Source organism: Chiloscyllium punctatum, chromosome 32 (assembly GCF_047496795.1).
Source record: "Chiloscyllium punctatum isolate Juve2018m chromosome 32, sChiPun1.3, whole genome shotgun sequence".
In the NCBI taxonomy this organism is placed as follows: domain Eukaryota; kingdom Metazoa; phylum Chordata; class Chondrichthyes; order Orectolobiformes; family Hemiscylliidae; genus Chiloscyllium; species Chiloscyllium punctatum.
This window is the reverse complement of record NC_092770.1, coordinates 16901365-16927770: the sequence shown is the minus strand read 5'-3', so window position 1 is coordinate 16927770 and position 26406 is coordinate 16901365. Positions and strand designations below refer to the sequence as shown.

Genomic DNA, 26406 nt, shown 5'->3' with positions numbered 1-26406 from the left:
CATTAAGAAAGAGTGTAAAATGATTTTAACCCAAACTGATACTGAATTATTGCAGCATAAAACCGAATTTTAAAGCCTGCCCTAACTCAATGATACATACAGGAACACAGGCATAAAGATTCTACAGTTGGAATGAGTATACATTGGTAAGCTCAAAACATCCATAACCCTTAATGTACAATCAACCCCCTAAGAATATTGTTAATTTCTGTACTAACATCTATGTGGACCAACTAAATTGTCTCGCATCATTCATTCCATATGTCTCTGCATGTTTGTTACTTCAAGGACATTTCTGAAGATAACCTAGTAACCTATGGAAACTAGGATGATCACCACCAGATGGTGCAATTCTGTACTCAAACAGAATGACTACAGGACCCAAAAACTGACTGAGTTCAAAGTACAGCATTGACACCTAAGATGAAGTTTTCCCATTTCCTACAAAGACAAGCCTCACTATGCACCACAGTCGTTCAGTTTCATTGTCTTGTGGTTTAGATTACATACAGAAAAAAACAGCCCCAATATAGGAAGGAAAATAAACACACAGTTCACCCAATATAAATAACACATTCAATAGTACAACCAAATTAAGCTTATTAATAATCGTGAATTGTCTTGTAAATGTTTCCAACAACTTCATGTTTCTGTTTAGCATATAATTATTTAGTGAATGTTACTCTCAAATGTTCCAAGTTTACAAAGAAACATTTTAAAGGTACAAGACTCTAGTAAAATAGAAAAACTGCTTATACTTTTGTAGTATCCTGTGTTGACTTCAAAAAAGGAAGAACATGATAATTCAAACTCACCCCATCCATCATTTCCAAAACTGGAATAATCCAGTGCAGGTGACGGAAGGATAAGCCTCAATTAATTTCCTTTTATCTGCAAATGTCACTGTGTATAAACATGCAATTTACAGGCTTGGTTTCTGATAGCTCTATCATGTTACAGATAACACTGAGTTTTTTTTATTTGCTTAATTTCAAAGGATTTAGGCACTGGTGGCTAGGGCAGCATCTATTCCCCATCCTCAATTACCCACAGGGCAGTTAGGAGTCAACAACATTGGAGTGGGTATGGAATCACATGGGCCAGACCAGGTAAGGATGCCAGATTTCCTTCCCTATACAACATTAGTGAACCAAATGTACTTTTAATGATAATTGACAGTCACCCTTAGGCTGGCTTTTTATTCCAAATTTTCATTGAATTCAAATTTTACCATCTGCTATGATCGGATTTGAAGCTTGACCCCAGAACATTAACTTGGCGTTCTGTATTACTAATCCAATGACATTACCACTGCCACTCCCTGTAAATTAGTAAACATTAAATATACTTGTAATCCAAATTTAAGGATTGGGGATGTGGATTTCCAGTCTCAAGTAGTAAGCATTCTTTAAAATGCACCAACTACAATGCATAGAAGTGGGGAATCTTTGAAATACAACCCATGCAAGATTTTCTTTTTGCACCTCATCATGGACTCACCTATACCAGTACTGGTAGTGCACGGAACAGTTATTTGCTGTCTTATCAACAGAGGTTCATGGCTAGGAAAGGAAAATACTGTTATGTGCAGGTGGGGCCTGAGAAAGAAGCAGGTGGATTGTGTCTGAAAATGAAAAGTCACATTTCCTACCCCAGGGTGAACCAATTCAAATATTTCCCCCAATAGCACAGAATTAAATTTAATACAATTAAATTTCATCCATCTTCTCACCTTGGTTGATTTCAGTTTCTTTTCAAACTGATTTTTTTCACTTTCCATTTCAACCACTTTTACTCTTAGATCATTAACTTCTTGAAATAACCCCTAAAACAAAAATCAAAGTTTCAATTTACACATACAATCAACTGACCATAGTTATTCAGAGTAATGCAGCTGGAAAATTGTAAATACAAAAGTTCAAAATGCTTTTTAAAGATCTCCAATATATCATACAAATATAATTATTGAACTATTAGCTACGTACAAATATTATTGTCTTTCAATTATGTAAAACAAAATTATTTTAAAACATCAGGCACAAATTCAGCCAAATTTATTCTACATAAAGCATTGACTGACTTGTTAGTCAACTCTGAATTTCCTGCCTAAACTTTGCCACAAACTGCTCTTGTACAAATAGAACTAAAATGATAGGGTTGAGATACATTAACTGGGGAAGTTAGAATGGATCCAGTGGCAAGCTGAAGCATAAAGGCATGGGAAGAGTACCTTAATACTTTGGGATATGTTAATTAGATTACATCAGCTGTGCAAATACAGAGTTCCTACTGCCGTGCAATGCACAAAATTTCAGAGGATTCTAGCATTTCAAGTGTAAGAACAGCACAATCTATGCAAACACTCATTATTTCCCAGGGTTAGTCCTGTCTAAAAAATAAAGAATGTGATTATAAAATTGCCACAAAGTAGGACGTTCCGATATGTATACACTTTGTGCATGAAGGCACTACAACTGGGTTCAATTGAATGTTGCACAGTCCATTTACTTCTGCATTTAATATTTCCATTCACAATACACAAAGATTCTCAATGAAAAGGTAGGCAAAATATGCCAGATTTCTCAAACTTACTAACCTTCGTGCCCAAGCATAAACTCACAATGCTTGAATGGAAGGAAAAAAGGACACTTGGAACTAGCTGAACAAATGTTCTTTTCAGATATGCATTTATCTTCAATAAGGGTTACCTATAGATTCTTCTTTCTTGAGTAACCATCATAATCATTTTTCAGGCATCAAATGTTAAATGGCACTGTTTGTCCAAGCTTTCTTTCACAGGTAATGTGAAGGGTAGTCTCATTAATGATGTTTCTACTTTGTGAGGAAGCATGCTCTCACACTACATTTCTTGTGTAATTAAAGAAATTTTACTTAATGCTCCACTTCAGCCTGCTCCCTGTACTGGGCCACTCCTCTGCCTACAGCCTCAATTGGCCCTTGTGCATTTTCCACTAATGCCACACCACCATAGGCAATAAGTGCTCACTTTCCACTGCTTCCATCATTGTCCTCCCTGCAGATCCCCACTTCCTGCTGTGCTTTCAAGGCCTTTCCTGCCTATTTCTACCAATGCTTGCCTAGATTTCTTATTGCTATTTGTCTTCCTAGGCCTACTGCCATTCTGTGCCTATGCCTATTTCACAGCTCGGCACAGGGAAACCAGCAAATAGATGCCACACTGAAGGAGAAGAGGGCAATGCTACCAATATGCAGAAAGACAAACAGGTCATAGGACAGTAAAAGAAATTAGGCAAGAGATTTAAGATGGCGATGACCAGTAGGTCCAAGTCTGTTGAGCTCTGCCCAAGACCAAGGTAAAATGGGGTACCTACCCTCCCCTCACTTTCCAAACTACTAAAAATAGGCTCTTCCCCAGCAACTTTGGTCATTCTGCATTAAACTTTAGCAGTTTGATACATTTTAAAATGACCAAAGGTAAAGGATCACTGAACACGCAACAGCCAGGCCAGTGGTGGTGGTGGTGGGGGGGGGGGGGGGGTGTTCTTTCTTTTGACTCTTATGTATAACTTGCTCGGTTTATCCGATTGTTGGGGTATGTTTCTGAGTTTAGATTACAGTGGTGCTGGTAAAGCACAGGAGGTCACGCAGCATCCGAGGAGCAGGAAAATCTCTCTTCCCACCTATCCGCTCCACCCTCCTCTCTGACCTAACACCTTCATCCTCACTCCCATTCACCTATTGTACTCTTTGCTACCTTCTCCCCAGCACCCCTCCCCCACTTATCTCTCCACCCTGGAGGCTCCGTGCCTCCATTCCTGATGAAGGGCTTTTGCCCAAAACGTCGACTTTCCTGCTCCTTGGATGCTGCCTGACCTGCTGTGCTTTTCCAGCAGCACTCTAATTTAAACTCTGGTTTCCAGCATCAGCAGTCCTCACTTCTGCCTGGATGTTTCAGAGTTGTTTTTTGTTCCTTAATATTTGCTGTGACTGAAATTTTATAATTTGATGTTGCTTTTTTGTTAAGAGTGTTTAGGTAATAATGAGGAGGGAGTGGGTTGGTCACCCATCTTTAATTCTTGTATTATAAGATATTGGCATTTGTTTATCTTACTTTGTAATGTCTGGGCCAAGGGCATGGCTTCAGCTGGGAGGTGTTATGGTAGGATTACTGGAAGGCAGGAGTGCCTCATTAAGACAAGGGGGAAAGTTTCTACTTTTAATTTTGTCTTATGTTATCTTTTTAGGAGTAGTTCTTAGCTGTTTTGATTTAATTGTTTTAAAGGCTGTTTTTATGTGTGAATTGCTTATGGTCTCTACTCAATGCCTTTTAAGTGGGGTTCTTGGACTTGCTTGAACGAGCACGGCTAGTCATTCGTTTAAATGGTGCACCTGGAATGTAATGGGGAGCCACTTGCCAATTATAAGGAAAAAGATATTATCAAGCTTTTAAAAAAAAAGAGAGGGTTGATGTAGCCCTTCTACAGGAGACATATCTACTTGATAAGGAGCATTCGAAGCTGCAACAGGGTGGATTTGGCCAGGTGTTCTTTTCAGGTTTTAGCTTAAAAAGGTAGGAGAGTGGCCATTCTTATCCGGAAGAATCTTCCCTTCATGATGTTAAGCCAGATAAAAGATGAGTCCGGACGGTATATATTACTTAAAGCCTTAATATATGGAGAGGAATACAGGATTTTGAGATCCTATTTGCAAAGCAGAGATTATTTGGATTTGGTGATAAGCTGGGCAAGTATCTAGCATACCTTGCCTGAAACAAAAAGGCTCCCCAATCCATTACGTCTATTAGAGGGGGTGCTGGTACTCTGACTTGTTATCCTAGAAAGATTAATGCAGCCTTTAGAAAGTTCTATTTCAAATTGTAAAAGTTGGAGGGCTGTGAGGATAGAGCGAGGAAGATGGAGTCTTTTTTAAAAATCTGGCCCTCTCAGGCCTAACCTTGGAGCAGGTGCCGCTTTTGAACGCTCCTGCTGACAACCCAGGGAGTCCAGGAGGCAGGAAGGCAACTCCAGAGCGGTAAAGCACCCAGAGTAGACGGATTCCAGGCTGAGCTCTATAAAGAATATATAGACGAATTGACCAGACCACTTATAGGTATGTATAATTATTGACAAAGTCAGGGTAACTTCCCACCTTCTCTCAGCACTACTATTTAATGATTCAGCCGTTGGCAGAAGCTATATGAACTGACCCTAATATAACGGCCCCGGAGTTAGGATTGGGTAAGCATAAAACAACTCTGTGTGGAGAGCATCTGTCTTTTCTTAAATGATCCATTGACATCAGTGCCCCGCCTAATTCAAGTGGATAACTTATTTGGTATGTTCTCAGGTTACAAAATTAATTTTACGAAATCAGAGGCAATGCTACTGGGAAGTCTTACCAGCATATCCAATTTTCCGGATGAATCCTGCTTCCCCTTTCGGTGGTCACTGGGAGGCTCTCTTTATTTTGGTATTTTATTATTCCAGTATTTGGTCAGCTACATAAAGCTAATTATACATACTTATTAGAGAAAACAAGGCAGGACCTCCAACGCTAGGAAGATCTCCCGATATCCTGGCTAGGAAGAGTAGCTTTGATCAAGATGAATATTCTACCTCGCCTATTATACCCAATGAAAATGCTCCCCTTGATGTTGCCGGGATAGGGGCTGCATAAGCTCTATGGTTGGCTTGGCTCCTTTATTTGGAGTCATACACAGCCCCTTATTAAATTAGACAAGTTGCAGCTCCCACAAGTAAGGGTAGGTCTGGATTTTCTGGATTTCAGGAGGTACCAACTGAGTTCTCGGTTATGATATGTGGCTGATTGTGGGTCACAGGAGACCCAATCAATCTGGTTGGATATGGAGGCCTCCCAAGCAAAATTTTCATAAATAGCAGATTGATGAGGGGACAAGATGAGAGTTATTATGGATCATTGTAAAAATCCAATTGTATTAAATACAATCAAAGCTTGGAGAATGATGTGACAGGACGAGGGTAATTTACAAAATAATCTTCCCTTTTACCCCCCTATAGTGGGAACGTTGGGAATTCAGCCGGGCCTGACTGATGCTGGATTTAAAATCTAAGAGTCCAGAGATATCTTCTGTTTGGGACGTCTGTTCAATGGGGAGGTCATTATGTCCTTTGAAAAGTTGTGTCAGAAGTTCGGGTTGCCCAACGAGGACCTTTCTCGATATTCTCAAGTACGAGATTTCATACAAAAAAGACCACATTAATGACTAATCTATACAAATCAGATATGGAAAGGTGTGTGCTTCGGCCAATGGGTGCATCCTCAGTCAGTACTCACTACCACTTGCTCGGTAATAAGGTATCGAAAGACATGGAACAATTTTTTAAAACTTGAAGTCAAGAATTAGGGATGGAAATCTCCTTAGAGATGTGGGAAGAGATCTGGGAAAATGCCAGGAAGATCTCTATCTGTAATAGAACTCAGGCGATTCAATTGAAGATACTTCATAGGGTTCATGTGGCACCAGAGCGACTTGCAAAGTTCAAAGCAGGAGCATCCCCAATGTGACCTAAATGTAAAATAGAAGTTGGTACTCTCACTCATTGTTTGTCGACATGCCATAAGATCCATAGATATTGGGACAGCGTAGTGAATTCCTTGGCAAAGATTTTGGGAATGGAGATTGAGTTGGACTCAGTGTCTCTTCTTTTGCACTTTCCAAATTTCCGCTCTCTAAATGCATACGGGAAGAAATTATTCACTATCCTTTCCTTTTGTGCGAGGAAAAACATTTTAGTAAGTTGGGTATCTAGAAGTCCCCCATGACTTTTGAATTGGCATAGAATAATTATGAAATATATCCCACTGGAATTCTTCACGAATATGGTGCACCAAAAAACTGAATTATTTTATAGAACATGGCAGCCCTTTTGAACTACAACAACGCAGATATATTGGCCATACTGTTTAGGGCTTTTGTTTAGCCGTGAGGACGGTGATGGTTGGTTCGGGGGCTCCCGGGAGGAAGAATCCCGTATAAATACGGTTTTTGTTATGACTTGATATAACTTTATTTTGAATGCAAATTTATTTAACGATCTATTTACTTTTTTTTTCTTGGTTATTGTTAGTAAAGCACGATACTGTGTTTTTTTTTTAAGTATCTAGAGCCTTCTTTCCTATATTTTATTGTGTTTTGGTGGCTTGTAGAGTGGATTAGTAGGCTGTTTTTTAAATTTTATATTGGTGCTGTTATTGTATTGTAAAGTGGATACACTATTTTGTATTAATTTTGTAACAAAAACTCAAATGTTTTTTCAATATTTACAGAAAAAGAAATTAGGCAAAGATAAAGAGCTAAAGTAGCTCAGTGGGGTAGGTGAGGGAGTGAGAGAAAACAGAAATGAGGTAGTGAAGGGACGGTACTGCTTAATCTTCAATCTCAACACAGCTGGAAGCTGATATTTTAATTTTCCAGAATGAGCATCCTGATTATAATCCACCATGGTTTATTTCTTCCAAAACTCTTGATATGACCTCTAATACTTTTGATAAGGTCCCACATGGGTGACTGATAGCAAAGTTAAGAGCTCAGAGAATCATGAAAGTTGGCAAATTGGATCCAGAATTGGTTGAGTGCCAGGAAACAGAGGGCTGTTTTTATGACAGGACGTCCAAATCCAGTGGAATCCTCAGGTATCACTGTTAGGGACTTTTATGATTGCGGCATATATAATGATTTAGACTTGAATGTAGAATAAGTGATCAGCAAGTTACAAAAATTGTTGGGATGGTAAATAGTAAGGAGAATAGCCTTAGATTACATAAGGATATTGATGGACTGGTTAGATGCACTGATTTTGGTGGGGGTGGGGGATTGGGAATTAGGCCAAGGGGCAGGGGATTTGGAAGGGATGAGATGTATATTTTTTTTCCACTGAGGTATTGGTGGAAATCTGGAACTCTCTGCCTGCAAGGGCAATAGAGGAAGAAAGCCTCACAATACTTAAGTAACATTTAGAGGTGTACTTGCAATGCCAAGGCGTACAAAGCTATACGAGTCAAGTGTTGGAAAATGGGATTACCATAATTAGGCGCTTGTTTTGACTAGCAGACTTGACAGGCCAAAAGGCATTTTCCTGTGATGTAGAACTTCTATGACTCGTGTGCAATGAAAGAAACTAATTATGTCTTTGTTTTAAACATATAAGTTTTGCTTGCTTCTTCAACCATCCAACAGGAAATTGTCACACTGAATGTTAAATTTTCAGAGAAACATTACGTACAATTCAATTCCGAGCTAAAGCGTTGCACTCAAGCACTAACAAAAATTTAGAACAAGCCTAAACATGCATTAGAATACAAGTGAATAGCACTTCATGACGCCTCAAGGAGGCATTTTGAGATTTTGGGTATTTGTTTTAGGAAAAGAAGTTGTAGGAGTTCGGAAATATAATTGATTTTTATTTAAAAAGCAGGAGCAAGTAGGGAGAAGGAGAAGACTCAAAGGTTTTATACTGAGAACATGAGAAGCAATACCTGAATAAAATTATTAATTACAAACAGATTTAATCTGGACTATCGACATCAGTACAAAATCAACATATTTATCTTTTCTTGAATAAGAAAAAGAATTGACTGAAATAAAGAAAATATTTGCTGATTAACAGTGTTAAAAGGAAAAAACGGTCAGATAACTCTTGAAGAACAGGGTTGAGGTTTAAGAATAATCAAAGAGACACCACAGCAAATTACAGTGAAATGATGAGTCAAGTTTGAATACCACAAACTCGAGCTGCAAACAGTCAGCCATTGCACCTGGAGAAACTGGAAATTGTATAGAAGGATGTCCACAATAAACAGAAGTTTTACAGAATGAAATCTGAATTAGCCAAACTTGTGCATGCTTGACTGCATCAACTGATAGCGACGCAACTCCACACCGAGAGTATGAAATCACGGGCAAGGATTAGCTATTACCACATTCGGCCAGATCCCAAATGAATACACACCAAAAGGTATTTTTACTGTGGATGAACCTGGTCTGTTATACAGTCTTTTACAAGATCACAATTTAATATTTGGAGATGTAATGTGATCAAAAGTGAAGGAAAGAACGCATCACTGTTATAGTTTGCACCAAAATGGATGCTGCCAAAAAGCTGCCACTTCTTGTGAAAAACACCAAGAAGCCACAGTGTATTGTAAATATCAAGGCACTGCCATGTACTATGAGTATAACAAAATTGCTAGGATGATGTTCAGCATGAGGTGTGGATCAAGAATGTGAATGAAATGCATCAATAGAAGAAAAGACAGATTGTCACACTAATGACTTCAATGAATGACCATCTGCCTATCCACTTGTTTCCCTGGCTGAAGACACAAAGACTATGAAAATGCTCCAAGATTTACATGGAACATAAAAACATGGAAAACTATTTTATTGCACTGGTGACACAGTAGGTTCATGCAAAGACAAAATGTAGAGCAGAAAGAGATAACTGAGCTGTCCTAGAGCTAATGTTTGCTGATGAAGGGCTTACGCCTGAAACATGGACTTTCCTGCTCCTTGGATGCTGCCTGACCTGCTGTGCTTTTCCAGTGCTACCCTTTTCAACTGACTTCTCCAGCATTTGCAGTCTTCACATCCTCCTAATGTTTTCAGCACCTTTTACTGTACAAAGTCAGGCTATTGTAAGGTATGAACAAATTGAAAAATACTTTTTCACATATTCACTGTCATATGTATTTGACAGTATGTTTGCAAACAAATCTAATTACATAGGTTCTTCTTCAGCTATTTCAAAGTTTCACTTAAGTTTGTGGGTGGGCCCCTGCAATTCATATTACTGCTCTGTGTGCCAAGCTCCTGAGACTAGCACAATGCTCTGTCATTGTTAAATGTGGAATGCATAATTTACTTATTTCAGCTTCATTCCATGTGGCAGGGTGGAGGACAGCTTGCAGTTGAGGATTGAGAGAGAATTTTTACAGACCCTCCCTCATGGGATTAAAAAGATGGGTTAGATTCATGTTGCAGCGAATTATATGGCACATGAATAAGAAGAGTTTGGTAGGCAAGAATGATTTTTGTTTTAATTATATGTTCTTCAACAAGCTTGTCAAATACTGGTGGTTAATAGTGTACTTAATTTAGCAATACTGCGTGAAGAATGCAGCAATAGATGGACTGAAGATATTCTACTGTAACTTTAATTTCCCCTCTTTCTTAAGTCCCTTCCCGCAGCAATCAAGTTGAAACATGCACTGTAACACATTGGCCAAGATGCTAATGCTATTAAGCATCCTGTCATGTAGTCACCTCTTGATCACCAAACCATGACCTCTTTTCCTGGAATAATGCTAGCTCCACTTCCACTTTCTCCATCTGCTGTCTCAGCTCTGTTATTAGGTTAAACAATGACTGCAGAATACAAGGTAAATGAAATAAGAGAACAGGAAAAAAAGGCGACTAGAACAAGCAGTGAATCAAAGACATCATGGATAGAATAGCTGAAAACAAAAATACTTTAACTGTAAAGTTTGCAACAAGACCAACATTGCCACTAACTTCACTAAATATGCTGTAGCTTTGGAAACTAAAAGTCCTTTGGCATAAAAACTAATGTGACATTTATTGTTAATTGTATTGTGTGATGGGCAATAACAAGGTGACCAATCAAGGACTTGTCCACAGCCAAAACCAAGTCAGATTAAAATTTGCTGAAGGCTGCATTCTGCTGTGGAAATCAATAGACAGTAGTACAGAATTGACAGTTTACATTTTAATCTTTTTACTCATTCATTCATGCAGTTTTAAAAACATGTAAGTGCAGGAATTGAACGGAGCAGTTTGAACATTACAAACTCAAGTTCAGAATCAGAAGAACTCTCTGTAAACTGGTATAGTACTTGTTTTTGAATCCAATGGCGCTTTACAGTCAAGCCCAATCATGTCCTCATGTGATATCCAAAAACAGCAGCTGCACAGCTAGCTATCTGACATGGGAATCCTAGCTGCCTTCTGTTCTTTCCTGAAGTAGGGCTCAACTGCCATGCCCCACTATATCTTTTGCTTATGACATTCTGTGTTAAAATAATTATTTAAAAACATTTAGAATGGCTATATAATAGAGTAAAGGCAAGCATAACAGAACATTCGTGAAAGTAAAAAGAAAAGTCACCAGTCACTGTGCCATTACAGAGAGACAACGGGTGCTGATTTAATCTGATGGTTGTCACACCTCAGGCAAGGAGAAAGGTTGAGAAGGAGAGTCCTTCATGGTAACCTCAGCTGATGTGGAAATTGAACTCATGCTGTTGGCATAACTCTGCATTGGAAACCAGCAGTCTAATAAATTAAGCTAACCAAATTTCAAATAAAGATTAGTGGAAGTAAGTAGTAGGGCTTAGAAGAGATTTAGAAGGGAAACTGAAAAAACAAAAAATGGACAGGCAAATACTTATGCAGCCCAAATTACTAAAGGTGGAAGAAACCTTTTAATTCAATGGTAAATTTACTTGAGAAAGTCAAGTAAAGATATATTCTACAGCATTAAAATGGTAGAAATTATTATTCGTCTCACCTCAGTATCTTTATACCTTTCTTCATATTCCAACCTATCCTTTTCCAATGCACTCAGCTTTATCTTCAGATTTGACACCTCAGCCATTAGATCCAATTTCTGAGTCTCCAATGATGTCCTGCTCAAGAGCTCCTAAAACAAGAAGAGTGACTGTGTACACTGCTTGCATAAAATATCACAATTACTATACAGAAAAGAAGCTGGCTTGCAGTTCAGTATCTGCAGTATTTCTGTACAAAGATGATATGGCAACTGAGAGACAAATCTATTTTCAAAGTCGAATGCCTTCTTCACCAGCACATTCTGATGAGTAGCTGTCAAACAGCGTTCACGACATTATGAAATCAGAGAAGCTGGAGGGGAGAAAATTCAGAGTAGTGATTCATTTATATAGGTATAATTATTAAACCAGGATGCTTTGGTTCAGCACTCTCATTCTTGATGGCTTCAGAACTTAGCCAGCACAATCAGTTGCTACTTATTAAATTGTATAGCCCTTTGAACCTTTTAGGGTGTTTGAATCAGACACTAAGAGAGCATAGGATGCATTTTTAAAAAAATTACTTCAAATTATCAGGTAATTCACAAATCATTGCACAGAAGTGACTATCCAGCCGATTGAGCTCATGGTGGCTCTCTGTATAGCAACTTAGTTAGGTCCCATTCCCCTGTTATATCCTCATTTCGATCAGCTACATATATAATATCCCATTGAAATCTCCTGTGCTTCCATGACCTTTGTAGGCAGTGAGTTCCAGGTCATTATCAGTCAGTTTTTAAAAAAACTCATTCTCCTGTCCAAAACCTTAAATATATGTTTCATAGTCCTTGTACCATCAACTAATCGCAACATTTCTTTGCTTAAACTTAAACAAGCCTCACTCAACCTCCTTTGCTCCAAAGAGAACAATTTCAGTCCCTCCAATTTAATTTTGTAGCTGAACTCTGATTCCTTGAACAATAGAATGTACTTATGACAGAGATTCTAGGTTAGTAAGGGGAGCAAAGGTTATGGTGAAAAGGCAGGAGAATGCAGTTGAGAAACATGTTTCAAGTATCAATTTTTTAAAAAATCAACCTTATATTTGCAATGTTAAATGCGTTCTTAAAATCCATACAGACAATATTCATTGCAAATGTTTAATCAACTTTCCCTATTATTATATTTTAAAAATTAGTCATCAGTCAAACACAATCTGTCTTTTATAAATCTGTGCTGGCTATCATTAATCAACTCAAACCTTAAACACATGGTGATATTCTCCAATTGGTTTTTGAAATAACAGCACGTAGACTGGTATCCTGTCACCCAGTCACCCTTTATTTACATGTGCATAGTACATGGGTTCTGGCCAGCCAGCTCAGAGCCAGTCCATAGAATGAGATGACTCTGAAGTTCCTGGTTATGTTGGTCAGCTAGCGCTCCTGTTTGGCCCAGGTTAACCCTTAGTCAATGAGATCTATCTAGTCCTTGTTACAATCACTAGAGTTTTAAAACCTAAACATCAGTGATGTTAAACTAACCAGCCTGCAGTTACTAAAAATGTCCTACAACTTTCCTTGAAATATTTATTATGCCCACATATAGTAAAAAAAAGCAAACAGCCTTGCCATTTGGTACGATGGAATTCTCCAAGCACACCTTCAAATTTAGACAGCTGACAGCCTAATATTTTGTTTTACTCATTCAGGTGATTAGCCCAGCCAATGATGCTAATATTTATTGCCCATCTCTAACTGGAGAAGGTAGTGTTGAGTTGTCATCTTAAACTGCTGCTATCCTTGAAGTGTATGTATACTAACAGTGCTATTAGGACATGAGTTCCAGGATTTTGACCCAGCGACAATAAAGGAACAACACTTTCAAACAATTAACAGGGTGATAAAATTAACATTGCAGATCCAAAGGCAGGTATTCCATTCTACATCCTGCACTGGAACTTCATAGGGGCCTTCTTTCAGCCACAAACTCTGATTGTATTAACCTGTGATAATAGATACTGGAATGTTAAAAGTCTGCTTTGTGAATTGTCTAAATTGCAGTCAAAGAAAGAGTTATTTAAGCTAACAATGACCACCCTGTTCTCACTGAAGATACCATAACCTCTCAACTACATTACTAAGCATTTTCATCAGAATACAATACAAGATACTGCAGTAATAAAATCAAGAATGACCATTTGCAACTTTGTTTTGGCAACTTCTCTACACAAGTCCTTCTTTAACTCTTAAATGTTCCTTCATTTAAAAGGTTCCAAATCTCAATGCCCACTGAACTTTACAACTCAGAAAATCTCTTGCTCCCAACAATTCCAAGCCTACCTGCTGTAACATCTCTTCTGTGCCATTTAACTTCTCTCGGTGTTCATCCAGACAACTCTCTAGGTCTCGAATCTTCTCTCCTTGGGCTTCCACCTGGTCTGTTAGAACACTCACCTGTGAAACAAAGTATAACTTCTGGTACAGAAACATTTAGGGAGATCTCCACCTTTATAAAGTGCTGTAAGTTGCGAGTCGCTCATTATTATAGCAATAAACTTTACACATACTTAGAATACCAAATCCTAGCTTGCTCGTTGATTAAACAATTTCACGTTTATTCTGGTAATCTGATCAAAGCATGTTGCATCATGCCTAACAAGCTCGGGAATGAAATATTTCTGCATTAGTTCGACTAAAGTGCTGGTTTCAAATTCAATTGCATTTAACAACGGTGCAATATGTTGTGCACAGAATCCATGAGAATTCTGAATATTAAAGTGACAGTTGAACCTTGTGTGACTGCCACATGTTGTAACTGATTTATCTATTTGTAATGCCTCAACAGGTATAAATGCAAGGTGTATAACATGTCTGAAATTTATAGTATACAGATATATTACAATAAATACACCTTAAGTATTTTAATTGTACATTTTAGTCAACGTGTCTTTGCAAGCCAAGTTTAGCTGTTGAGTATTAAGAGGATCTGAGATAGTTAAAACTAATCATGCTAACCACATTTTTGTGAACAGTTCTCATTCAAAGATTTTTAAAAACTTTTAAATATTTGGCTTTGCTCAATCGTAGTACCTGCCATGAATTTAAATTTCAATAAAATAAATTTCAATAGGTGCCTGCCTCATAATAGAAATACAGAATAATGGTCAATGCTTTAAAAGGTTCAACTGAAATCAGCATGCAGGTTTCCACAGAGAATGACTTTGAATTTGTTTGGGAGGAGGGGAGGGAGAGAGATTACAGAAAACAGCTAACTTTCTGGAGTGACAAATCACAATTGGTTGGCTTAGAAGCAATTTCTTCACTACTATTTCTCCACATTGCAAAAATGAGTAAACAAAAAAAATGTTTATGAAGGGACTGAAAACAGCATAGATGTGTATACTAATTCAGGAAAGGAAAAAGCTAGAACAAACTGAAGTGAATGAAAATTCTAAAGCTGCGCAATTACTTTCAAAATATTCATTCTTGGGAAGCAGTGCTGTTGGCAAAGACAACATTTCCCAGCCCTAATTGCCCTCAAGAAAGTAACAGCCAGTCACAAACTGCTGTAGTCGTGTATACACACAAGGCTACATTAAGCTTTCACACATTAATGTTGATTTTCAATTGAAGGTGAAGTATATTGTATTATAAAACCTAGCAAATACTGCTTATATTGCCAATTACAGAATAGTTGCATTGAGCTGCACTGTACCATATTAAACTGTGCCTATTACCCATTTATAAATTCACACATACACATTTCTAATACTGTAGAAATCATAACCTTTAAACAAAAACTTTAAAAAGTGTCAGCTTTACTTACTTGCAAAACCAAGGATTCTTTATCGCCTTCTAATCGTGCCAGTCTATCCTGGTATGCATCACCGGTTACAGAGATATGGCCATTTGTCTGTGGAGGGGCAAGTTTACAAAATAAGCTAGCTTTCACAGTTGTATGCTATAACACCAGAAAAATGTCATCTGTTACAATTATTTTTCTGAGGGAAAGGACACTAATATCTGCAGATCATAAAATGACAGCGATGTGTGTCTTAAGGACAAGAAATCACTAAGTAGTTGGAGCAAATTGTTGCTGTAAGCTTTTTGAGGAAGGAGAGCATTTAGATGCACAGAAATCAAATGGGATTCAATACCACCCTATGCCAAATGAAGTAAAACTCACAGTAGCATACCTAGCAGTGTGTATTTGCTTTTATTTCCAGTAGGCTCACACCAGAAGCATGTCAGGTATCAGGATGTAACTGACATCATTGTATCTACCCTTCAAGTACTCGGCACAGCTATACCACAGTCAATTCCTTTTCTATGGAAGAGGCTATATGGGAGTTTCCCATATACTACAAATCTGATATTTGCTACATGCCAGACCTCAGGTTTTTGCTGATACTAATTGCCTCTGTGCTACAAATGCATAACATCATTTATATTCAGAAAATTGAAGCAGCTGACGATCATTTGCCAATTATTGCATCAATAGGGAGACAGATAGGTTTCTGTTTGTATGCAAATACAAGAGAACAATTAGGAATACAACTACTAAAGTAAAGATATCTGGATTGCCAAGCAGGATTATATAACTGCACCAAGAGAATGAGAAAAGTATCGTCGATAACTGATATGATGATGCTTAGGAGAAAACATTTAAAGACAAATATATATTTATTTTGTTCAATTTCCTGAAAAAGTGAAGCTTTGTTTAAAGCACATAATTCAAAAGAGACAGCCATCTGTTATGTAGCTTTTCTTAGGAGAGTATGGCTAATACATAGACATCAAGTTAATAAACCAAATTTTGAAAAAGTATACCTTTTGCTAATACGTGTACATAATCTTGTTCACATCCTCAACAAATGAATGCTGCCATACTTACAGCTGTGACTTTTCTTTAATCATTATGGAACAAAAATTTACAATTATGATGTACTATATTTTAATCTGAGATTAGGTAAAATTGATAATTTTAATTGCTATCTAATTACATTTGTGTGCAAAACCCTATAAAATTCACTATAATATAAATACCACAAGTCAAACACAATAGTGGAAGAAATTTAAAAACAAACAGCAATTTGAACAAATCACCAAAATGGCATGGATAAACATTAAAATACCAGAAGAAAGAAAGTACTCTGGTTTGAAGTTTTACAGACACAAGATTGGGCTAGATTAAATGGGTATAGATTCCAATCAGATTTAAAACAATGCATACAATTTACTATTTGTAATTTGTCTTAAGCTCTTATTGTGCATAACTAAACAAATTGAGTGTTTACAAGTACATATTTATATTAACCATTTTCCTATTCTGTGAAACTCTGTACAAGTGTCTACCACAAAAGGCCTTACACTACATTTAGCAGGGAAGTTTTTCTTGCCTAGAACATTTCTGAAATCCTTTTTGCGGCAGCAGGACTTGGAATTATGGTACAAAGGAGCAAAAGGTCTCTTGGAGCACATTGCCCCACAAGCACCTATTTGCTGACATCTACTTTTGCTCACCTTGGCAGCACTACCTTCCTTTGACAGTGTTATAAAGTTATAGATGCATATTGTACCTTTAAAACAGCATGAAAGCTGGCAAGGACTTAACAAGCAGAGACTGTGCTGAAAAATTTTAAAATGTAACATTTGGCTGTGAAACAAATGGCTGGAGCTGAGTTGCTACGTTACACAACATATTCAAATTTGGCCAGTTTAAATTATGCCCCAAGATACCAAAATTCAATCGAATTTGAATTTTACTGCTTTGGATGACATCAAACCAATGAGACAATCCGATGTTTTCTGGTATTTTAAAAAAAGGGGGGCAATTTGAACAGTTAACTAGAGCAGCAAAAAGCACCATACTATCTGCAGACCCACTCTTTCAAAGTTAAATTGCCCATAGAGATGCTCTGAAAGGTATCTTTTCACATGAAATCTGTCAGAAGACCGAAGAAAAAAAAAACAGGAACATACTAGTGGCTCAGTGGTTAGCACTGCTGCCTCACAGCACCAGGGTCCCAGGTTTGATTCCAGCCTTGGACAACTGTCTGTGTGGAGTTTGCACATTCTCCCTGTGACTGCGTGGGTTTCCTCAGGGTGCTCCGGTTTCCTCCCACAATCCAAAGTTGTGCAGGTCAGGTGAATTGGTCATGCTAAATCGTCCATTGTTAGGTGCATTAGTCAGAGGGGGGTGGATTACTCTTCGGAGGGTCGGTGTGGACTTGTTGGGCTGAAGGGCCTGTTTCCACACTGTAGGGAATCTAATCTAATCATATCAAGGGAAAAGCGACAGCTGGCTAGTTTTGAAATCTGATTTTTTTTCTAAAACTTAATTGGGGGTTTTATCAGATCAATATATTGTTGTAAAGTGGGAGGTGGATAACTCAATCGGACAGAGGAGGCTTACAGTGTAGATAGTTGTTTAATTTCTTTTTCTTGGAGTTAAAGGAGAAATTGTTAATTTTTTTCAAACAGTGGGATTTGGTAGTTCTTTGACACTCACAGCTTCACAGTTTAGGAGGCGATGTGAGCTTGTGTGTATCTCGTTTAAAATTAGCAGAAGGGCTCACCCAGTGTCATAACAGCTCCCCTTGGGTATCCAATTGTAAGAGGTGAACCTCCAGCAATGGCTTCCCTCCCCTGCAGTTACCCACCCAAACCTTTCGCAAGTCCACTTCTGTTCATCATCTATATCTTCCCAATGGTGATTTTGCCTGAAGACATGGGTCAACCATCACTACAATACACTGACAAATTTTTTGCAGATTCCTTCTTAATCTTCTCATTTATATAAATGATTTGGACGTAAACATAGGAGGTATGATTAGTAAATTTGCAGCTGACACCAAGACGAGAGATATTGTGGACAGCAAAGGTTACCTCAGTACAACGGGACCTTAATCAGATGGAGTCTAATCTAGATTAATTAAAGTGAGGTGCTACATTTTGGAAAAGTAAACAGAGCAGGACTTGTACACTTAACAGGAAGGTTTTAGGGAGTGTTGGTGAACAAAGAGACCTTTGAGTACACATTCACAGTTCCTTGAAAGTGAAGTCCCGGTACACAGGATAGTGAAGGAGGCATTTGGTATGCTCGCCCTTATTGGTCAGTGCATAGAATTTCTGAGTTGGAAGGTCATATTGTGGCTGTACAGGACATTGGTTAGGCCACTTTTGGAATACTACATGCAATTCTGGTCTCCCTCCTATAGAAAGGATGTTGTGAAATTTGAAAGGGTTCAGAAAAGATTTATAATGACGTTGCCAGGTTTGGAGGGTTTGAGCCATAGGGAGAAGCAAAATAGGCTGGGGCTATTTTCCCCGAAGCTTCGGCGACTGAGGAGTGACCTTATAAATCATGAGGGGCATGGATAGGGTGAATAGACAACATATCTTTCCCAAGGTAGGGGAGTCCAAAACTAGAGGGCATAGGTTTAAGGTGAAAGGACTAAGATTTAAAAGGGACCTAAGGGGCAGCTTTTTCACGTAGAGGGTGGTGTGTGTTTGGAATGAGCTGCTAGAGAAAGTGATGGAGGCTGGTAATATTACAACATTTAAAAGGAATCTGGATGGTACATTAATAGGAAGCATTTAGAGGATATGGGCCAATGGGCTTAGATTTATTTAGAATATCTGGTCAGCATGGACGAGTTGGACCGAAGGTTCTGTTTCCATGCTTTAAAACTCAATTAGCCACCCTCAGACACCTCACCCGTGGCTGTAGATGATACAAACATCTGTTAGAGGCACAATTTCTTCCCTAATCTCCCACAATGTCCTGGGATACATTTAATCAGCTCCCAGAGATTTATCCACCGTTTCTTTTTTAAGGCCTCCAGCACGTCCTTTTCCAAGATATCAATATTTATCTTGTGTTCCCTACCCTCCATGTCTTTCTCCACAGCAAAAAGTGATGCCAAATATTCATTTTGTATCTCTTCCATCTCCTGTGGTTCCACACAGACAACCTCGTTGATTTTTAAAGGCCCTATTCTCTCCTAAGTTGCTCTCTTTGCTCTTAATGTCAAGGTAATATCTCTTCAGATTATCCTTAAACTTACCTGCCAAGGCCATCTCATTCCCTTTTTGTCCCCCTGATTTCCCACTTAAGAATACCCCTATTCCCTTATACTCCAAGAGATTCACTTGATTCCAGTTGTCCATACTTAACAAATGCCTCTTACTTATTCTTGACCAGAACTTCAATAGCTTTATTGATCCATTGTTCCCTACTCTTACCGGCCTTACCTTTCACTACCAGAAACATAATGGTCTCTGAACTTGTTATCTTTTGAAAGCTTCGCACTGACCAGACATCTCTTTACCTGCAAACAGTCTATTCCAATCAACTTTTGAAAATGTCTGTCTCATACTGTCAAAATTTGCCTCCTCCAATTAAGACCTTTACATTTTTATACAACGTCTATCTATTTCCATAGCTGTTTAAAACTAATAGGATTATGACCTCTGGTCTTAAACTGTTCCACACTAACTCTTCAGTCATTCGCCCTGCCTTTATCACCTCTTGCTGAGGCAGAGGGGTAAAGTTTTGCTCTATCTCTACTAGGTACATTGACATAGATCAAAAATGTTTTTTGAACACATTTAGCAAATTCCTCACCAACTAAGCCCTTAACACTATGGCAGTCCCAATCTGTGTTTAGAAAGTTAAAGTCCCCCATTACAATCAGATTATTTTTACATATTTGCATATTTTTCTCTACATATTTGCTCCTCAGTTTCGCGCTGACTAGAGGGAGCCTATTGTACAAAATCATCAAGGTGATCAGCCCCTTCTTATTCCTGAGTTCCACCCATATAGATTCACTGGACAATCCAGAAATATCTTAAGCAAGCAGTAATGTTTTCCCTCCTCAAAAATGTCACACCCCCTCCTCTCTTGACTGCCTTTCTATCCTTCCATTAGCATCTAAACCCTGGAACATTGAGCTGCCAGTCTGTCCCTCCCTCAGCCATGTTTCTGTAATAGCTTTGAGGTCCCAGTCCCATGTTCCATACATGCAAAGTTCCTCTGCCTTACCCGTAAGGCCCCTTGCACTGAACTAAGTGCAGTTTAATTCTATATTACCATATTCACTGACTTGCTCGCCTGCCTTATTTAATTAACTTGCTCTCTAACTTCAGAGCCATCTTCATCTATTTCCACTATTACTTAAGATCCCCCCACCTCCCTCCCGACTAGTTTAAAGTGTCCAGAAAAGAACTGGATATAGGATTGCTTGCTGAGCTAGAAGGCTCATTTCCAGAAGTTTCGCCACCTGAACTAGGTAACACCCTCAGTGGGCCTCCAGGCGAAGCCTTCACCCAGAGGCCCACTGAAGAGGTTACCTAGTAGGATGAAAAAACGTCTGGAAATGAACCTTCTAGCTCAGCAAGCAATCCTACATCCAGAACCTCAATCTGAGCTACAAATCTTCTCAAAACTTGCTAAGAATAGAACTAGCAAGTCTCCTTGCCAAGATCATGCCCCACCCACTTCCAATTCAGGTAAAATTAGTCCCTTTTGAATAGGTCTCTTCTGCCCCAGAAGAGATCCCAATGACTGAAAAATCTGAATCCTTGCCCATTGCATCACCTTCTCAGACATTGATTTATCTGTCCTATCTTCTTATTCCTACCGTCACTGGCACATGGCACCGGCAGAAATCCCGTGATTACCACCTTTGAGGATCTGCTCTTTAACCTCCTACTTAAGTTCCTATATTCACTCTGCAAAGCCTCAACCCCATCCCTAACTATGCTGTCTTTACTAATGTGTACAATAACTTCTGGCTTCTCACCGTACCCTTTGACAATACGTTGCAACTGCTTTGAGATCAGGGAGGCAACATACCATCCTGAATTCTTACTCACGATTGCAGAATCTCCTGTCTGTCCCCCTGACAAGAAAGTCCCCTACAAGAGTGATTTGTTTGAACCTTGACAAACCCCGCTTACTAAAAGATTAATTCTTGGGGGTCCAACGTCTGGCTGTCACTTCTACTTTCCTCTGAGGACCTATCCCACATAGAATGGTATAAAACTGAGGGGAATAACCACAAGAAACCCCAGCACTACCTACCACCTGACAATCATTCATCTGTCATACTGAACCTGTGCTGTGACCATCTCTCTAAATCTAACAATCATACTCTGAACTTCTTGTATGCCCCTCAGTGACTCCAACTGTCTCTCCAGCTGAGCCAAATGATCTGATAGGAGACTGATCCAAACGCACGTCCTGCAGACAAATCTCCAGCAACAGTCAAGCTCTTCCCTTATCCGACATTATGACCACACTATTCCACCAACTGCCACAATTGCCCCTTAAAAATTTGCTAACGTGGACTTACCTAAAAAGACCCACACTTCGCTCAAATCCAGTGTTTATAGACTGCTGCTGACATTATGTTGGGAGAACTTGAAGCCTATATTCTACAAGGCCTGAAAAAAGTTCTTGAAACAACTTTTTTAGATTACTTACAGTGTGGAAACAGGCCCTTCGGCCCAACAAGTCCACACTGACCCTCCAAAGAGCAATCCACTCAGACACATTCCCCAGACCTAACATTACGGGCAATTTAGCATGGCCAACTCACCTAAACTGCACATTTTTGGACTGTGGGAGGAAACTGGAGCACCCGGAGAAAACCCTCGCAGACACAGGGAGAATGTGCAAACTCCACACCGACAGTTGCCTGAGGCGGGAACTGAACCCAGGTATCTGGCTCTGTGAGGCAGCAGTGCTAACCACTATCCCACCGTGCTGCCCACTTTTCTTAAAACAAATCTACCCTTCCCTTACCCATAGTTTTTCAATTTTAAAGCATGAAAAAAAATTAAATATTAAAAGCCAACACTTGAATTTAAACTCCCAGCAACCGAAACAGCCTCTTCCTTGGACCCTCTATCAGTCGTCTCTCAAATCTCTGGCTCTGACTAAAGAGATGGTGAGCCCTCCGACTCCTAGATTCAGCCTAAGAAGAATAATGGATCCAGGAACCTACTCCCAGTCATTATTTAAACTGCAACTAACAAACTCTCAACAAACAAATCTCTCCGGAGCCCTTGACAAACACTTGGACAGGCCTCCACTAAATTTCAGTCAATCCAATCCCTCTTTCCTCAAGTATTTCCAAACCCCAGCCCCCCCAACCTTTTTTTGGGAGTATAGAATTCCCAAAAGTAATTTCAATTAAAACCCTCCCTGCTCGAAAAAGATCAGAGGATAATCACAAGAAAAATCCATAGGAGTCTCCTTCGACCATTTTTAAAATATCTAACGTTGTTTGCATCCCATCTACCCTACTGCTCTAAAGAGCAACTAAATTCACCTCAAACATTGTCCTTCCATCCTAATCTCAACTCATCTTCCACTGAATTCCTCAGGTGTGGCTAAATGGTAATATTCCCACTTGTCTCAGGAAATTTGGTTCAAGTTCTTCTCCAGAGACTGCATCATAACACCTTGATTAACAGTGCAGTGTAGTGCTCACGGTCAGAGGTATCACCTTTTGAACAAGACAATAAACAGAACCTTCCTTGTTGAGATTGCATAAAGATTCCATTGCACGACTTCAATAGAGCAGGGGAGTCCATCCTGGTATTTGTTTACCCCATAACCAACATCCTAAAAATATGAATCCAATTATCTCAATGCTGACTGCAAATAAGCTGTCACATTTCTAAGTACTGACTGCACTTAGCGAATGAAGTGATTTGGGGTGTGTGAGGGTTCTGAAAAATGCTGCATAAACGCAACCACTTTCTTTATGAAACTGAATCACTCTCAAACATACACAAATACCATGTTCTATACTGATCCCACACTAAAATCCATCATCTTAGATGAATCAGGACAGAATGATTTATGCTCAACTGAGTGACACATTCAACATAGCACTGGAAAGGAGGATATTATGTACCTCTTGTTGGAACCCTCGTCAAACCTGCAACCAAGTTTGTCAAATCAGGATTCTGAACTAGACAGCGCTCACAAACATTGAACTGCTGCAGTAATTAATGCAGCTGTTTGCACTATATGAAACTGCTATGAAGTAGTAATCAGTATTTAATAGTTGAATACTTTTGCAAGTTTTATTAGAAAAATATAACTGTGTGGGGAAACAGGGATCACAATAAGCAACTGTTTTTACATCCTGTATATCTGACTTCAAGAAGTGGCTACATTAAATTGTTGGGATAAACAAAGACAATTTGCAAAAATCCCTATTAAAAGCTTTGCATTGTCTGGATAAGACAACTGGTCTCTCAGTAAGGCTTATGGTTAGAGGATTGCAACCTTTGAAATGTGAAGGTTCCTTAGAATTAGATGGTCAGAAGGTACCATTAATAAATTTATACAAGGAAAATCAGAGTTCCAGCATCTCTCAGGCTTTAAGTTGGAAAGCAAAGTGGAAATTTAAGTATGACATTTGGAAGAGTTAGGACACGAGTCGGACACTGGCAACAATAAGTGGTGAAACATCAAGGGGACAAAAAGCCAACTCAGAAAAGGACTAGATGGATTGACAGCATCAAAAACTGGACAGAGAAAATACTAACAGCTACACGCAGACCTATTCTTAACAGAGTTTTATAGCTCAATGTGTACTACGGATGGAAAAAGTTGAAAATTTTGTCACTGAGCAACTGTGCATGGTTTATGGAACACATCTCACTTTTTCAACTATATACTTTTCCACATTTGTTGCTCTTGAATGATACTATACAGTGATTTGGAAAGCCATTATACACTTAAAATACCAGTTAAAATTGTCAAGGTCCAATTTTAACCACAGATAGCAACAATCCTTTTAGTTTAGAATAAATGGATATTTGCTCAATTGGAAAATTAAAGCAATTGATTACTTATTAAGTAAATGATCAGCATCGATAGCGATGAATCAAACCCATGCGAAACAGGAAGGGTTGCTTCATCTTTAATTTCACAAATTTGCAACATAGTACTGGAATAGAGTTAGATACCATATCACTGGAGTCCAAAGCAAATCATAATAATTTACACAAGAGGCTGAGTAGTTGAACAAGATATAGTTAGCTTAAACTGGTGCAGTGGAAAAACTACATAGCATTTGTTTTCCTCTGCTCTATTCAATTTATAAAAACAACTCTTGCCAATTTTAGCTTTCTTAGCCATTTGATGTGCTCGTAGATATCAATTTCCCCCTTTATACTATTACACCACTTATTAATGGAGAACACTCTTGAATAATGTAGCACTGACATCAGTCAATGAACTTTATTAACAGTCCAACACAATTACCTTATGCATTCTAAGCACAGCTGCCACCCATCAGTTTGGGGGCACACTAGCAAACCATCAGCTGTTCCAGACTTTCTTCAAAAAAAATTCTGAAATTATCTTTGCTGCTTCCTCCAAGGATCTGTTCTAGTTCACTCAAACTATTGTCTGGACACTTCCGAAAGGGAAACTAATCTTCTTTAAGCTAAGTTTATAATAGATAACAACAGCTGGATTTGTCAGCAACTCTTAGAAAATGGCTCAAAAAACACTAGCAAGCATTCACTTAAGTTTATTTCTATTAAAATAAATTGGACAGTAATTAGCTTATTATAGAAACCAGTTTTTCCACCATAGTCCTCAAAATAAATAATATCACGATATACACTTAAAGCTTTTACATCTGAATAGTGTGTTAATATGAATGTTCAAACATGTATGGATGTGTAATTATATAAAAATATTCGTAATTTTAGAAAATTCACCTTGAGAATGTGTATAGGGGATAAGCAGGTAGGGAAAAAGTTAAGTTCTGAGTTTTGTGAAACAAGAGGTTCAGCTGAGCCTGACTAAGATCAGATATGAACTTACAGTTAACAATGGGGTGCTGGTGGCAAGGGTAATGGGTTAACAAGGTGGAAAAGCAGTCATTATGTAGACCCATTTAACAATATTGCAAGCATTCAGTATGTGAGGTCAGTTTAAAAATATGAAAAGTATTCATTATGTGAAGCCAGTAATTCATTTTGCAACAGCAGATGGCTTAATCTTTACTGTTGATGTTCACTGGTTGTAACGGTAACTCAATTAATATATATATGTTGCCTTATCTGGATGCTCCTCCCTGTAAAACAACTATATGAATTCATTGAAAACTGCTGTTCCAGAGAAGATCATAAATTCATGTCCCTGTGTACTCTCTCTCTCCCTCCCTCCAGGGCCAGGAGTAATGATGAAGGAGGTAAAACTATACTGTGTCTCAGTGTTTTGCTTTGACTGAGTGGGAAACAGGACGACAACTTGATGAAATAAACAAACACGAACAGGGTAAAAAAAAAAGAGTAATTAGCCTAGTTCCCAAAAATTCGTAAGCAATCAACAACTTTGCACCTGACCTCAGGAGTTTACCAGCTAAAATTAGATATATTGATTTGGTCTACTTGCCCTAACAATTTAATAGGGAGATTCATAAATCGCTTCTTTACACAGGGTTGCGCAGTGTGAACTTTCCTATCATCTGCTGTCACTGAAACAGAAGCAAATTTTAAAGTTAGGCATTACTTGAGCAATCGCCAGCTTAGCAGTTAAACATTAAAATGAGTTTAGTTCTAGTTCATAGATTATAAACAATGCAACTGAATTGTTCATTTAAAATGCAGAACCAATCGATTTAACTATTTTTACTCAAACTTCAGATGATCCACCAAGTTCAATTGCAACTAGTAATGATGTAGCATTAAGAAATTATCAATTTGAAATTCCGTTCCACCTCCCAAATATTCAGGATTTTTGATCTTGCATGCGACAATATTAATTGCGTAAAGTAGCTTGATTCAATTGGTCACATCACTTTGAAGTCAAACAATTATGACTACCAGTTTA

The 26406-nt window shown here is 38.5% G+C and overlaps 1 protein-coding gene across 16 annotated transcripts in view; it reads right to left on the bottom strand.

Moving 5' to 3' along the window:
- Positions 1–26406, bottom strand: part of ppfibp1b (PPFIA binding protein 1b) — a 165239-nt gene that overhangs the window by 74851 nt on the left and 63982 nt on the right. For all 16 annotated transcript variants that reach the window (XM_072551745.1, XM_072551744.1, XM_072551740.1 and 13 more), the window contains 4 exons: positions 15358–15444; positions 13872–13985; positions 11550–11681; positions 1733–1825 (listed from right to left, as the gene is read on the bottom strand). In XM_072551745.1, the coding sequence (XP_072407846.1) occupies positions 1733–1825; positions 11550–11681; positions 13872–13985; positions 15358–15444 (426 nt within the window). The remainder of the gene's footprint in view (positions 1–1732; positions 1826–11549; positions 11682–13871; positions 13986–15357; positions 15445–26406) is intronic.